Below are 12530 nucleotides of genomic sequence, written 5' to 3' on the forward strand. Positions count from 1 at the left end.
GGATGATCGCAATCAGCATCCACACACCTGAGCAGGACCGCGGGAGCATCTTCAAGGCCTGCAGTTTCTACCTTTGAAACCCCCACGGGGTGTCGGGGGGAGCGTTTGATGCGAGCTGCAGGCAGCAGCTGAAGGGAAGCAAAGCCAGGAGGGAAGGAGGAAATAAAAGTTCCCAGCCGCTAAAATAGAACAGGAAGGAAAAGGTGATCTCCTGGTTTCTTGGAGACAGGAGTTTCACTCACGTTCGGGCGCAGCGCGGTGATGAGGCAAGATTCAAAGGGCTGCAGGGGAATCCCTGGGTCCCAGTGACGGTGGCTGAGTCACCGCCATTCACCCCAAAACTTGGAACCCGAGAGGCACGGCTGGAACAGAGCTTCCCTGCACAGCCCCACATCCTCCAGCACAGCCTCTCCCCACCTCTGGCTTTTCCCTCCCTCCACAAGCACGTGCAGCTGGCACACGGGGACCTTTTCTCTGCCCCTTCCTCTCCTGCCAAGTCTGACACAGCGTCCTCCACGTCCCTGCAGATCAACAGAGGGGATTTGGGAGCACCCCGGCCAGGAATTCTGTGCCAGCTGAGCAAATATTCCCGGAGCCTGGCACTGACTGGGGTGTCCAAGTGTGAGGGAGCTGCCTGGGGCTGCCCAGGCAGACAGAAGGAGCAGGAGGCACCTCCAGAGGCCGTTCCTGCTCCTATCTGAGCCGCCCATCTCCCTGCACGGATGGCCCTCTGGAGATGACTCCAAAGGGACCCAGGGGCAACCAGTTCAGCCTTAGATGTCCAAGAGGGAGAGATTTAAAACTGGGAGGGGTGATTTCTGCTCCCAGTGGTTATGTAAATGGGAGCTGGATACACAAATCTCTGCAGGACCGACGAGTGTTTGGGCAGATTCATTTGCAAACAAATCTGGCCCTGTTTGTTTTTTGTTTTTTTTCCTTTTCTGTTTCAGCAAATGTAAAATTCAAGTGATTGCAGCTGCGAGCCAAGGTTTGGGTGTGATAGGGATAACAGCTCTCCTCTTTCAGTTGAACTGTAACTTTCCTACAAACGCTTCATAAAAATAGCCTCAGTTTCCTCCCAGTTTCTGTCAACATCAGGACTCGCACTGCAGTAGTCATTTCTCTCCTTAAAGGAACGAGCTGTTCAAACAATCTGCACTTAAGATTTAATCTTTTCTAGCTCCAGGAGATAAAAAGAAAGAAAAGTGTAAGTGGCAGCAGATTCTCTCTGCTGCTGCAAACTGCCAGCACTCCACTCATTTTAATGGAGCTTCAGCCCGGCCAACAACTTCATTTTTGCTGCACGAGCCAGACTCAGTGGGATCCAGAACCTCCAGAATCTGCTAGATCCGTCCTCCCCTCCCTGAAATTCCACCAGGCTGGGGAAGCCCTGGGATTTCAGTGGGGAAAGGCTGCTCGGAGCCCCTACAACTCCCATCACCGAGGCTTCACCCTGCTCCTCCTGGGCGTTTGGAAAAGCGGTGATAAGCTCAGCTGGCTCCCCCAGCCCGGCAGCCCAGGGTTGTGCCGCTCTCCTTGGTTCACCTGGCAGCTGTTTTGCATAGCCCTGGCATCAGATCTGGTGCGAGTTCGCCTGGGGAGGTTTCTCTGGGGATGGGAGCAGCGCAGCAGTTCCGGGCAGCTTCCCCCCCTACCCGTTCCCCCCTGGAAAACCAACCCAAGGCGAGGGATCCGCGGGGAGCAGAGCTGCAGAGCCAGTCCGGCCCTGGAGGATAAAAGCACCCTAATGGGGGGGAAAGTAAAATCAGGGTGGCCTTCATCTTCACACGGGCAGCCACAGGCAGGTGTCACCTGCGGGGAGTGACACTTCTCACCCGGCCACACCAACGGGGCCCGTGGCTGTTCCCAGCCAGCTCCACTCCGAGCTCACCCCACGCTCTGGAGGGGCAGGGGGACGAGGAGGCGATTCCAGCCTGCAGCAGGTGTCGGGGAATTCCTGCAGGGAACCAGTTTGCTGCTGCACGTTTGGGAGGGAAACGAGGAACAGCTGAAGGGCGCCGGGGGAACGGCGCCAGGCAGACACCAGGCAGGGGGTTCGGCTGCCCGGGCTGGGATGTCTGAAACTTGTAGGTGCCTCACTGGGAGCCAATTGCTCCAGGCTCCCTTTGCAGCCGTGCAGAGGAAGCAGGAGCTTCCAGAGGGCAATTCCTCTCTCACCCCCCTGAGAGAGAGATGGCACAGGGATGAATCACCCTCTGGAGATCCCTGTTTCCATCGGGGACTGCCTGCGGTGAGCAGGTCGGGCTGCAGCCTCACAGGATCGAATATCTAAAATTAAGATTAATCTCACCTATCCTGGAGAATTTTGCACTCCGTCTGATGGAGCACAATGAATGCCACGGGAGTTTGGCAGAGCAGGCCGGGTGCTGGGTGCCTTTCAAGGGGCATTTCTGATAAATTCACCCCTCCAAATCTCTCCTCAAACAAGGTGTGAAGTTAAGAGATTGCCCAAGTGCCGGTAGAGAAAAGAGCTGCAATTACCGTAACTATAACCAGTACCTGTCCCACAAGCTGTAAACGAAGCCAAACACTCACCTGCACTGAAGGAATAAGCAAAGCAAGAGATTCAGCATGAAATACTCCGCAGCACTTCCACTGACTTTGGAAACTGAGGCAAAACCCAAGGTGTAGCCTCCGTGCTGCTGCTCCCAGCAGCCACACAACTTCCCCAGAGCCAGCAGGAGGCCCTGAGTGCTGGGAGCTCCCTTCAGTCACCTTTTCCCAGGGAGTGGCCACCCCTGATTCCCTCCAGCTGCTCCCACCAGCAGCGTGGCGAGCAGGAGCTGCAGCTGAGCAATTCCCTGGGCTCTCACATGCCCTGCTGGGATGCTGGATGCTCCCAAGGCACTCAAAAAGTGGTTTTTTAAAGCATGAGCAGGATGGGAGGGGGGGTGAGGCAGCCAGGTAGGGCTGCAGTTTTAATCTGAACTCTTTGCTCGGGAGACACCAAAACCCCAAACGGTCGGGAGCATCTCCATGGGAAAGGCAAGGCTGGCGAGCAAAAGTGAGCCTTGTGCTGACTCAGACAGCTCCAGACTCCAGGGGAAGCTTTCACTGAGCACTCAGGTGCTTCATTTGGCTGGAGAGCCCTGGGTTATAGAAATGCCTTCCCTTCGTCAGCAGCGCCCCAGAGGAAGCCCGGCCCCGGGTCCCTCTGCAGCCCCTTCGTGTGGGGCAGGAGAGCAGGACAGCCAGTGTGGGAGACCTGGGCACCTTCCAGAAGGAAACCCGAGGGCAGCAGTTGTTCCCACGGAAAACATTTCACCTGCAGGTGCTGGGAGAGGGCAAGTCTCTTCTGCTAGACCAGAGGCAAGAGGCAGATCAGACCAGCTCTTCCTTTGCCCCTCTAATTCAAGTCAAACCAGCCTTTTGTTCCCCTTTCCCCTCCCCATCCTTTTTTATCCTCTTCCATAATGGGATGTTTAAGAAAAAAAAAAAAATATATATATATAAAAAAAAAAATAAAATAAAATAACCCAACCTCAAACCCTAATCACCTTCATTTGAATTTCAAATATCCCCCTCCTGGCCTCCCCCACGCCCCAACTGACTCGGAGCTGGGAATATGGAAATTTCTCCTGCTCGCCTTAAATGTGGCTGTGCTATGAAAATCATCAGCCTTATGCAAATCCCCAGCAGCCCCGATTGCCATAGCAACCAGCTGTTTCCAGCCCAACTGCTGCAGCTTTCATTTACCCGGGACTTGTCCTGGGGCTGTGCATGGCTGCAGGGGGGAGAGACCAGAGAAATCCTGGAGGCTTTGAGGAAAGTTTCACGAGGGAGAGCCAGCCTTGGGGAGCAAAGGCGTAGCCCAGGACTGAGCTCAGCGTGGGGCCAAGTTTCCTCAAAAGACTTTGGCCTGGCAAGCTGCTTCCAGCCCGAGCTGAGGAGGGAACAACAAAAGGCAGAAGGGGAAAAAAAAAAAAAAAAAAAAGCTCCCAGAAAGAAGGGAAAAAAAAAAAAAAAAAGCTGGGAGCCAGCAAGAGCTGAGCACCCCCCAGCCCAGTCTGCCACCCCTTACCTCTGCTGGAACTTTTCACCTGAGTTAGGGGCTGACACAGAGGCCAGAACCTCCAAACTTTATCCCAACGTGATCCATCACCTTCCAAAGAGACTCTGCCCCACGGAATGCCACAAACAGCCTCACTCCCAGAGGCCAGCAGAGGTCAGGGCTCCGTCCTGCCCGTCCCTGGGCAGAGCTCACACCCCGCAGAAAGGTGCGAGGAGAGAGCGGGACTCTCACCTTAACTCCGTTTGTGGCACGGGCAGACCGAGGCAAAGTCTCGGATTTTCCATCTGCCCCGACACGGATTTAACGCGAAATGCCCTGGCAGGGGATGAGGCTGGGGTGGAGGGGCTGGTGTCCAGTTTCAGAGCTGCCCAGGCTCTGTGCTGCCCTGTGGCAGCCCCAGGGGAAGGCTGGAGGTGGGGACAGAGGGGAAGAATGGCGCCCACAGGGATGGATGTCACAGCAGGGCCTCCGCAGAAGGGACACCCAGGAGCGGATCCATCCCAGCCCCTCAGTGCTCCATTTCCTTGAGGTTTAAAGGGAAGGGCCTTTCGGACCCCCAGAGAGAAGATTCCTGCGTTAGTGCTCTCTGCAGGGGAGGCTGAGGGCAGAATTCACAGGTGTCTGAGGGGCAGCTCCAGTCTCTGCTCTCTGTGACCCTGGGAACGGCTGGAGCTGCGTCAGGGGAGCTTTGGGGTGGAGATCAGGGAAGGGCTCTTCCCGCAGAGGGTGCTGGCACTGCCCGTGCTCCCCAGGGAATGGGCACAACCCCGAGGCTGCCAGAGCTCCAGGACAATGCTCCCAGGGATTTTGGGGTGTCTGAGCAGGGCCAGGATGATCCTGTGTGTCCCTCCTGGTTTCAGGGCATTCTGTGATCCTGAAGCACTCAGAACAGTTACCTGAGCTGCGAGGGGGAGATGACCCTGCTCCCATGGCCACCAAGAGCCCAGAGCTCCACCAGCCCAGCCAGACACCCTTCTGTCCCTGTCCCTCCAGCTCCAGGCCCAGCCACACAATCACAGAGACACAGAATCCCAGATCCACAGAATTCCAGATTCACAGAATCCCAGAATCACCAGGTTGGAAGAGACTTCCAAGATCATCAAGTCCAACTCATCCCCAACACCTCAACTAAACCCTGGCACCCAAGACATCCAGTCTGTCCTTAAACACATCCAGGGATGGTGACTCCAGCACCTCCCTGGGCAGACTTTATCCCTCTTTATCCCTATTCCAACACTTTATCACCCTTTCTGTAAAAAACTTGTTCCTAATATCCTGCCTAAACTTCCCTTGGCACAGCCAATCCCCCCATCCCAGGAGCGCCCCAAATGCTCCCCAATTCCAACACTTCACCACTCTTTCCTTAAAAGACTTTTTCCTAACATCCAACCTAAACTTTTACTGGCACAGCCAATCCCCCCCATCCCAGGAGCCCTCCAAAGGCTCCCCAATTCCAACACTTCACCACTCTTTCCTTAAAAGACTTTTTCCTAACACCCACCCTAAACTTCCCTTGGCACAGCCAATCCCCCCATCCCAGGAACCCTCCAAAGGCTCCCCAATTCCAACACTTCACCACTCTTTCCTTAAAAGGCTTTTTCCTAACACCCACCCTAAACTTCCCTTGGCGCAGCCAATCCCCCCATCCCAGGAACCCTCCAAAGGCTCCCCAATTCCAACACTTCACCACTCTTTCCTTAAAAGACTTTTTCCTAACACCCAACCTAAACTTCTACTGGCACAGCCAATCCCCCCATCCCAGGAGCACCCCAAATGCTCCCCAATTCCAACACTTCACCACTCTTTCCTTAAAAGGCTTTTTCCTAACACCCACCCTAAACTTCCCTTGGCGCAGCCAATCCCCCCGGTCCCAGGAGCCCCCCAAAGGCTCCCCACAGCTGCAGGGCTGTCCCATCGAGCCCCCCACATCCCCCCAGAGCCGGGCTGCCCAGCACCCCCCAGTTTGGGCTGCTGGCAGGGCTCGGCTTCCCGGGTTACAGGGTGGGGAGGGAAGATGCCGGCGGCGCCTGCAGCTATTCGGTTCCCCGTGGTTGTGTTTGAAGCGCTTCCCTATCGCCCTTTTTGTAAAAGCTTTTGGCTTCCCCCCCATAGCCTCAACAGATGAAATCAAAGGGAAGTAGCTCTGCTTGGTGTAACCTGTTTTGATGGAGGAGATAACCGGGGAACAAGTGTCTGACACAAACAAACAGACAGACAGGGGCAAGTCCCACCTCAGCGTTCTGTTGCATCAGATACCGAGGGCTTAGATAAACCACAAGAAGGGGGAGATCTCTGCCCCCGGGGCCGCAGGACCAGGGGCGACACTCGGCAGTGCCAAGCCCCCACAGTTCCCATCAAAAAAATCAGCTGGCATGGCTTTCATCAGTTTAAAAAAGATGAAAAGAGCTCCGAGCCAAGCAGAAAACGCGCTGCTCTTCGTTACCCCCCATGGAGGCTCTCCTGGGAGCCCAGCGCCGATGCCAAGGCTCGGAATGGCGCAGGGAAAGGGGAAAAGGACCCTAAAAGCAGAGGGGTAATCCCTGCTCGGCCTGCCCCGCATCGCCGGGGTGATGGGGGAGGCAAAGCAACCCTCGTGGGAGCAGCCGGCGCCTGTCCCCCCTCACACACGTGATTAAAAAAATTCCGAGCTGAGGTGAAGGAAGGATTAATGCTCACAGTGAGAACCCTTAGAAATCATATTTTTAAAACAATAGTTTGTAAAATGGTGTTATTTAACTCTAACCGGTAGATTTGGGATCACAAAACCACAAGTTTCTGGAGAATATATATACGTATATATATTTAAAAAAAAGCCCTGAAACATTTTCCATGAAAATGGATGAAAAGAAAAAAAAAAAAATTAAAAAAAAAAAAAAAGGCACTCAGCCTTCCAAACCTCCTACGAAAGGTGAACTGTTTGAACAATCTCCTCAGAAAAGAAAGCCCCCCACAATTATTTCAAACGCTTTCAAAGTAAAACAATGCCCCATATTACCCTTTTTTTTCCCCCCCACCTGCTTCTAAGCCTGGAATTGGCGGAGATATGAAAGGATGAAATTATTCTTCTGCTGCTGACACTTCCCATCAGATCTTCAGGCATCAGTTTTAGATCAAGGGCTTGGTTTACAAAAGCATTTTGGTGCTTAATTCCTTCATTTTTCTTTTTTCTTTCCTTTTTTTCTTTTTTCTTTTTTTTTTTTTTTCCCAAGCTCTTGGAGCCAAGCCGCATCTTTTGGTGATGCAAAACCTTTGGATACCCGCAGCTAGAAAGATTTCGAGGTCTAATATTGTTAATTTGTTAAGAGACCTCTCCTTTTTTTGGGGGGGAACGATGTTCCAGGGATTGGCCTAACTCAGTAGGAAACGGGAAATTCAATTAATGAGTCATCAGAAAGCACACGAAGCCTTTTCCCACATGAAGCAGGTAACCAAAACACGCCGCTATTAGGAGCTGCAGTAAATATTCCTCTAACAATGCGTGCGAAGGAGCACAAAAACTTCCCGGGAAGCTCGGCACAAAGAGAGCTTTGTTGTTTATAAACAGAAAGGGCTGAAAGGAGCGAGGAAACAACGCGGAGAGGGTTTGGGTGAAGCACCCGGAGCTACACCTTGGACAAGGTGAGTGAGGGGGTGATGCCACCCCCCGAGGGTGCTACGAGGTGTCCCCAAGGGTGACACCCTCAGGAGGGGCTGTGCTTGCTGCTGGGGACCCCCCCAAGAAGCTCCCAACCCTTCTGCAGTGTCTCCTTTCCCAGAAGAGCCCGAACAGACCAATAAAAAAAAAAATCACCGGGATGGCCTCGGAGAAAAAAAAAAAAAAAAAAGAAAAAAAAAAAAAAGCGATTTAAGCAGGTTCTTTGTGCCACTCTTTGCAAATGAAGGCGATTTGCTCGTCCTGATTTCCCTGCTCGATCTGAAGGCTCCGTGAGTGAGCATTTGTCTTTTGTTATTTTCAAACAAATCGACTTCGCTGCTCTGCTTTCTTTTCTCAATTACCACTAGAAAGAGGCGCTGCAGCTCACGCTAATTGCTGTCTGGGATGCTTAAACTGGAAAAAAAAAAACCCAAAAAAATCCCCCTTATTTTATCCAACCAAATGTGCTGCCAGCTCCTGCTTTAACACTTCTAACTCCAACACCAGCAGCAGCAGCCGGAGCCTCCCACTATATTTAATAACAGCCAATACCAGAATTAAATCCCCATTTGCCTTAATCTTGATTAATCCTGCCACTCGTCAATGAGCGTCAAATATTTCAGGGGGTACCAGTTCCCAATCTAAGGCCCTATAACAGCTCCCAGGGTTTTTTTGTTGTTGTTTGTTTGTTTGGGGTTTTTTTTTGGAGGAATTTTGGGAGTTGGGGATGTGCTTGTTGCTGATTTATCCCAAACTCCAGCTTGGGGTGATATCAGGGCCCCGAGCAGGAGCTGAGCTGGCCAAAGTCAATCAGGGTTCATGGATGTGAAGGGAACCAGATTTTATCTCTATTTGAGATTATGTCAAATAACCAAATTTAACAGCCAAGAGCACAGAGGATTTCTAAATCAAGGGGTGGGGTTAGTGCCTTTAAAACCCGGAGTTCTCTTGCTACCCCAAATCTCTTTTTTTTTTTTCCCCCATAAATTATCTCAAAATTTAAAAGAGGAAAATCATTCCATGCAAAGTTTTCACCTGCTCTTACACATCCCCTCGGCCCAAGCTTAGGGCTCTTCATTACTCAGAGAATATTTGATTCTTTTACATTTTCCCCACCAGTTTTTGTTTCGAAAGGCGGTGATTTCTAAGCCTACATCCCAGCTTTTAATAATCTTAATTTGCTGTACCTAGTGGGTGCTAAAATGATTTCTTATTGCTGCTCATTTGCCTAAAAAGGGATGCGAGCACGGCCCTTTGGGAAATTACAGGGCTCGGGCTTTCTATTCAAATCTCACTCCAGGCAGCCTGAAAACAACAAACCTGATTTTTCGGGTGCCTGTTACACCTCGTGGTGGGCAAACCTGGCAGAAATCAGTGCTCACACCACCACTGTCATCTTCAGAGGATGGCCCTGTGCCTTTCCAGATCCGAGGAATGCGGAGGATCTGGAGCCTGCACAGCGTCAGGTGCCAGCTGAGAAACCCAATCACGCCTCTCCATCCCTTCTTGCTGGAACTCCCGAACTGGATTTGATTATTCCCAAAGTCCCTCCCATTTTTACACACACGCAGAACCCAAAAAAAGGCTGTTTTCCCTAAGGAAAAGCTCCTGGCACAACCCGGCAGAGCTGAGCCGAGTGCTCCAGGACTGTTCCAAAGCCATTATCGCTGTGGCAGAGGCGTGAGCGCATTTCCATGTCAAACCCACTGAGGACATCAGGGAGGCGCTGCGGGATTCGCTGCTGTCACACAGGAGGGATCTTGCATCGCTGATCAAGATACCAACGCAATCCTAGCCCGGGGCACATTCCTGATCAACTCCCAGGCTGCAACAGCAGCAACAGGAGCCGAGAAAAAGCACGGGGAGAAACTTCCAGCACCCACATTTTCCTTTTTTTTCTTTTTTTTTTCTTTTCTTTTCTTTCCTTTCCCCTCCCTCTCCTGCCCCTGCCACCCCAGACCCTCCTTACCTGGCTCCACCTGGTCGGGTTCGTGCCGGGTGTCTGTGGAATCTGCCGCATCCCCGCTCATCTTGATCTCTGCAAAAGGAGGCACAACTGATTTTAATAACAGGTCACAGTCCCAGGCAACAGGCACATGTGGCTTCCACTAAACAGCACAAATGAATGTGTGTAATTATAATAAACCATCAGACTTTCAAATTTCTGATTCCTCAACATCCAGGCACTAGAATATTCATCAGCTCTGAGGATGCACTTTCCCTCCTGTTGCTCTTTGCAGCCCCCCTCACTCCTGTCCCCCCTCCCCAGTTTGCTGTGGGGTTTTCACCCTTCCCATCCCTCCTCGCCCACAGGATAAAGGGTGAGGAGCACTGGGAGCTGCCCAGCCCCGGTCAGGCTTCCCAAACCTGCTGCGGTGGTCTGGCTGTGACACCATCCTCCCGCACCTGCAGGGATGGGGATCCCTCCAGCTTCCTCCCAAATCCTTTCCCTGTCCTTCGAGATGGCTCAAACCCAACTTGTTCTTCCCGCTGCCTCTGCCCGCAGTTTATTTATCCTCTTTTCCGTCACTTTCAGGTGTTCACAGCCCTCAAAAGCCACCCAAGGTCTGCCCTGCCCCGAAGTGTTGTCCCCAGTCCCTCCAGTTCTCACACGTTCCCTCCCCTCCTCACCCACGCCAAGAAATTTGTCATTTACCCTTGAAGTGATGACTGCCACCACACCCGGGGCCACTTTCTCCTTCGGGGACAGCTGAAAGAAAAGGTGGGAATGGTCAACTTCACACCTGGGCTGCTCATCTCCTCCTTAAAAGAGGCCAAAGCCACCGAGGTGGGAGAAGGGGAGACACCTATTCAAATTCAGATGGACACCCCCTCAGCTTTCCCATCCTTTCCACGGGAATTTTAACTGTTTCCAGGCTAGCTGGGAGGGGTGGGGGCAAAGAAAAAGGTGAAAAAGGAGATAATTTTTTATTATTTGAGCGATTTGCATGTTCTTCCTGCAGCCAATCCCGGCCACAGACTCTTCCCATTTGCATCGGGGAATAACAACAGTCGGGAAGCGGGGCCAGTGTTTGCTGTGGTTTTGCCGGGGTAGGGAAGGCAGGTGGAAGCCACCTAAAAGCATCATGCAAAGCCTTTTCCTCTTCCCCATATCCACCTTTTGTTATTCCCAAACGGATGAGAGCAGCCCCGTTGGATTTTTTTTTTTTTTTTTTTTTTAATCCCCGTTTCCCTCTTCTGCTCGCACCAAAACAGGCAGGGCTTTGTGCGCCTGCAGGTTTTCTTTCCCCACATTCAAAGTTTTCCCCTCACCGTGTGCAAACAGCAGATAATCTGCTTTTTTGGCCAAGATTTCATAGCTTTGATCAAGTTGAAAGTCTGAAACTTTCTCCAGCAAATGAATAAAGGTAGGGGGGGGCAAAAAAAAAAAAAACTGGGGATTTTATACTGGAGTGCTGAAACTTTCACATACTTCAGAAACTTCCTTTCCTTAAATTACATTAGGGCTTGAGGAGGGGAAAGGAGGGAGAAAAGAGTTGTGGGATTTTTTATTTTTTTCCCCCCCTTCAAATAAACCCTCTGCAATTAAGACATGAACATTTAGTGGGGCTTCTAAGCGTTTCTACTGCAGGAAGAGTAATTACCATCAGCTATAAACATCTTCTTGTCTTGTACCACTGCCAAGGGACCCTAACTTAGGCAATCTACAAAGCACAAAAGTTTTGCTGGCTGCCAAAAAGTATTAAAAAAAAAAAAATGGAAAGCTCTCATAAAATAGAGGAAGAAAAAAAAAAATATCTAAAAGCCTGTAGAAGTTTAGGGGCTCGGTTTGGTGAGGAAGCTTGAAAAACTTGTAAAAAAAAAAAAATAGGGAAAGAAAATGTCTAATTGTCAAGAGAGAGAGAGCTGGAAGAGTTCAGACAGAGCTGAGGAAGGACAGACAGAGGAGCAGAGCGTGAAAAACCCTGCCCCTGTGCAGGAGTGACCCCCACACCCCTCTGCCATTAAAATCCGGGGTGGGTGGGGAGGGAAGGAGGAGTTGCTGCTGCAGCTTGATTGCATATCCCATGTTATCCACCAGGTAAATCCCCTCCTCCTGCAGCTGGGAGATAAGGAGATGCCCTGGGATTCCCAGGCACAGGAATTTTATTTTCAACGAGATTCAAATCTCCCCTATGAATGTGCACAAGTTAGTGTAATTTGAATATCTTGTAGGGGAAAAAATAATAATAATAAAAAGAAAGGAATAAGAAGCAGGAAGAAAAGGGAGAACTCTGCTGATCTGAGGGGTTTAAGGTTTAGGCCAGGTTTTGTATGGAGAACAGAGCAGCCCCAGCACGCTCCAAGGGATCCTTGGGAACAAGGAGCAGACACACAGAGCAATCACTTTCTAATCTAACTGTAGCCAACATCTTTTTATGGACACTCAAGACCCTTCCACGACAACCAGAGTGACACAAACCCAGCTTTGACCCCTGCTCCATCCTAAAAACCACCTTCAGACAGGCTGTGAGTCCAGCTCCTTCCACACAGCTTTGCCAGCTTAGCAACACACACAGGATAATCAGGCTTGAAAAAAAAAAACCAAAAAAAAAAAAAAAAACCAACCAAAAACAGAAAAACAAAAACCAAAAAACCCAAAACCGCTGTGGGAAAAATAACCCGGCTTAGGACTGCCTAACTCTTAACCACAGCCCTATTAGGAGCCGCCACTGTGGCCTGGGCCATATTAAAAAAGTGCTGCTCTGCCCCAGCTCCCAAACGGAGCTGGGGTAGGGGCAGGCTGGGTGGTTCCGCCAGACCAAAGGAGCTCTGCCAGCGCAGACACTTCTCCGGGGATATATCTGCATCTCTATTTTTGCCGAAACAAACGGTGTCAGCAAATAAAGCCTTTCCCAAGCC

General features: G+C 51.2%; 1 protein-coding gene across 1 annotated transcript in view; it reads right to left on the bottom strand.

The window, feature by feature from the left end:
* POU2F3 (POU class 2 homeobox 3) overlaps positions 1–11572 on the bottom strand; it is a 39529-nt gene extending 27957 nt beyond the window's left edge. Inside the window, exons 1-4 of the mRNA XM_040085054.2 lie at positions 11273–11572; positions 10941–11012; positions 10324–10377; positions 9637–9705 (exon numbers count right to left, since the gene is read on the bottom strand). Coding sequence (XP_039940988.1) covers positions 9637–9705; positions 10324–10377; positions 10941–11012; positions 11273–11288 — 211 coding nt within the window. The 5' untranslated portion in view covers positions 11289–11572. The remainder of the gene's footprint in view (positions 1–9636; positions 9706–10323; positions 10378–10940; positions 11013–11272) is intronic.
* Between the last annotated feature and the right edge of the window lie 958 nt (positions 11573–12530).

The sequence above is a fragment of the Hirundo rustica genome, chromosome 23 (assembly GCF_015227805.2).
Source record: "Hirundo rustica isolate bHirRus1 chromosome 23, bHirRus1.pri.v3, whole genome shotgun sequence".
Lineage (NCBI taxonomy): Eukaryota > Metazoa > Chordata > Aves > Passeriformes > Hirundinidae > Hirundo > Hirundo rustica.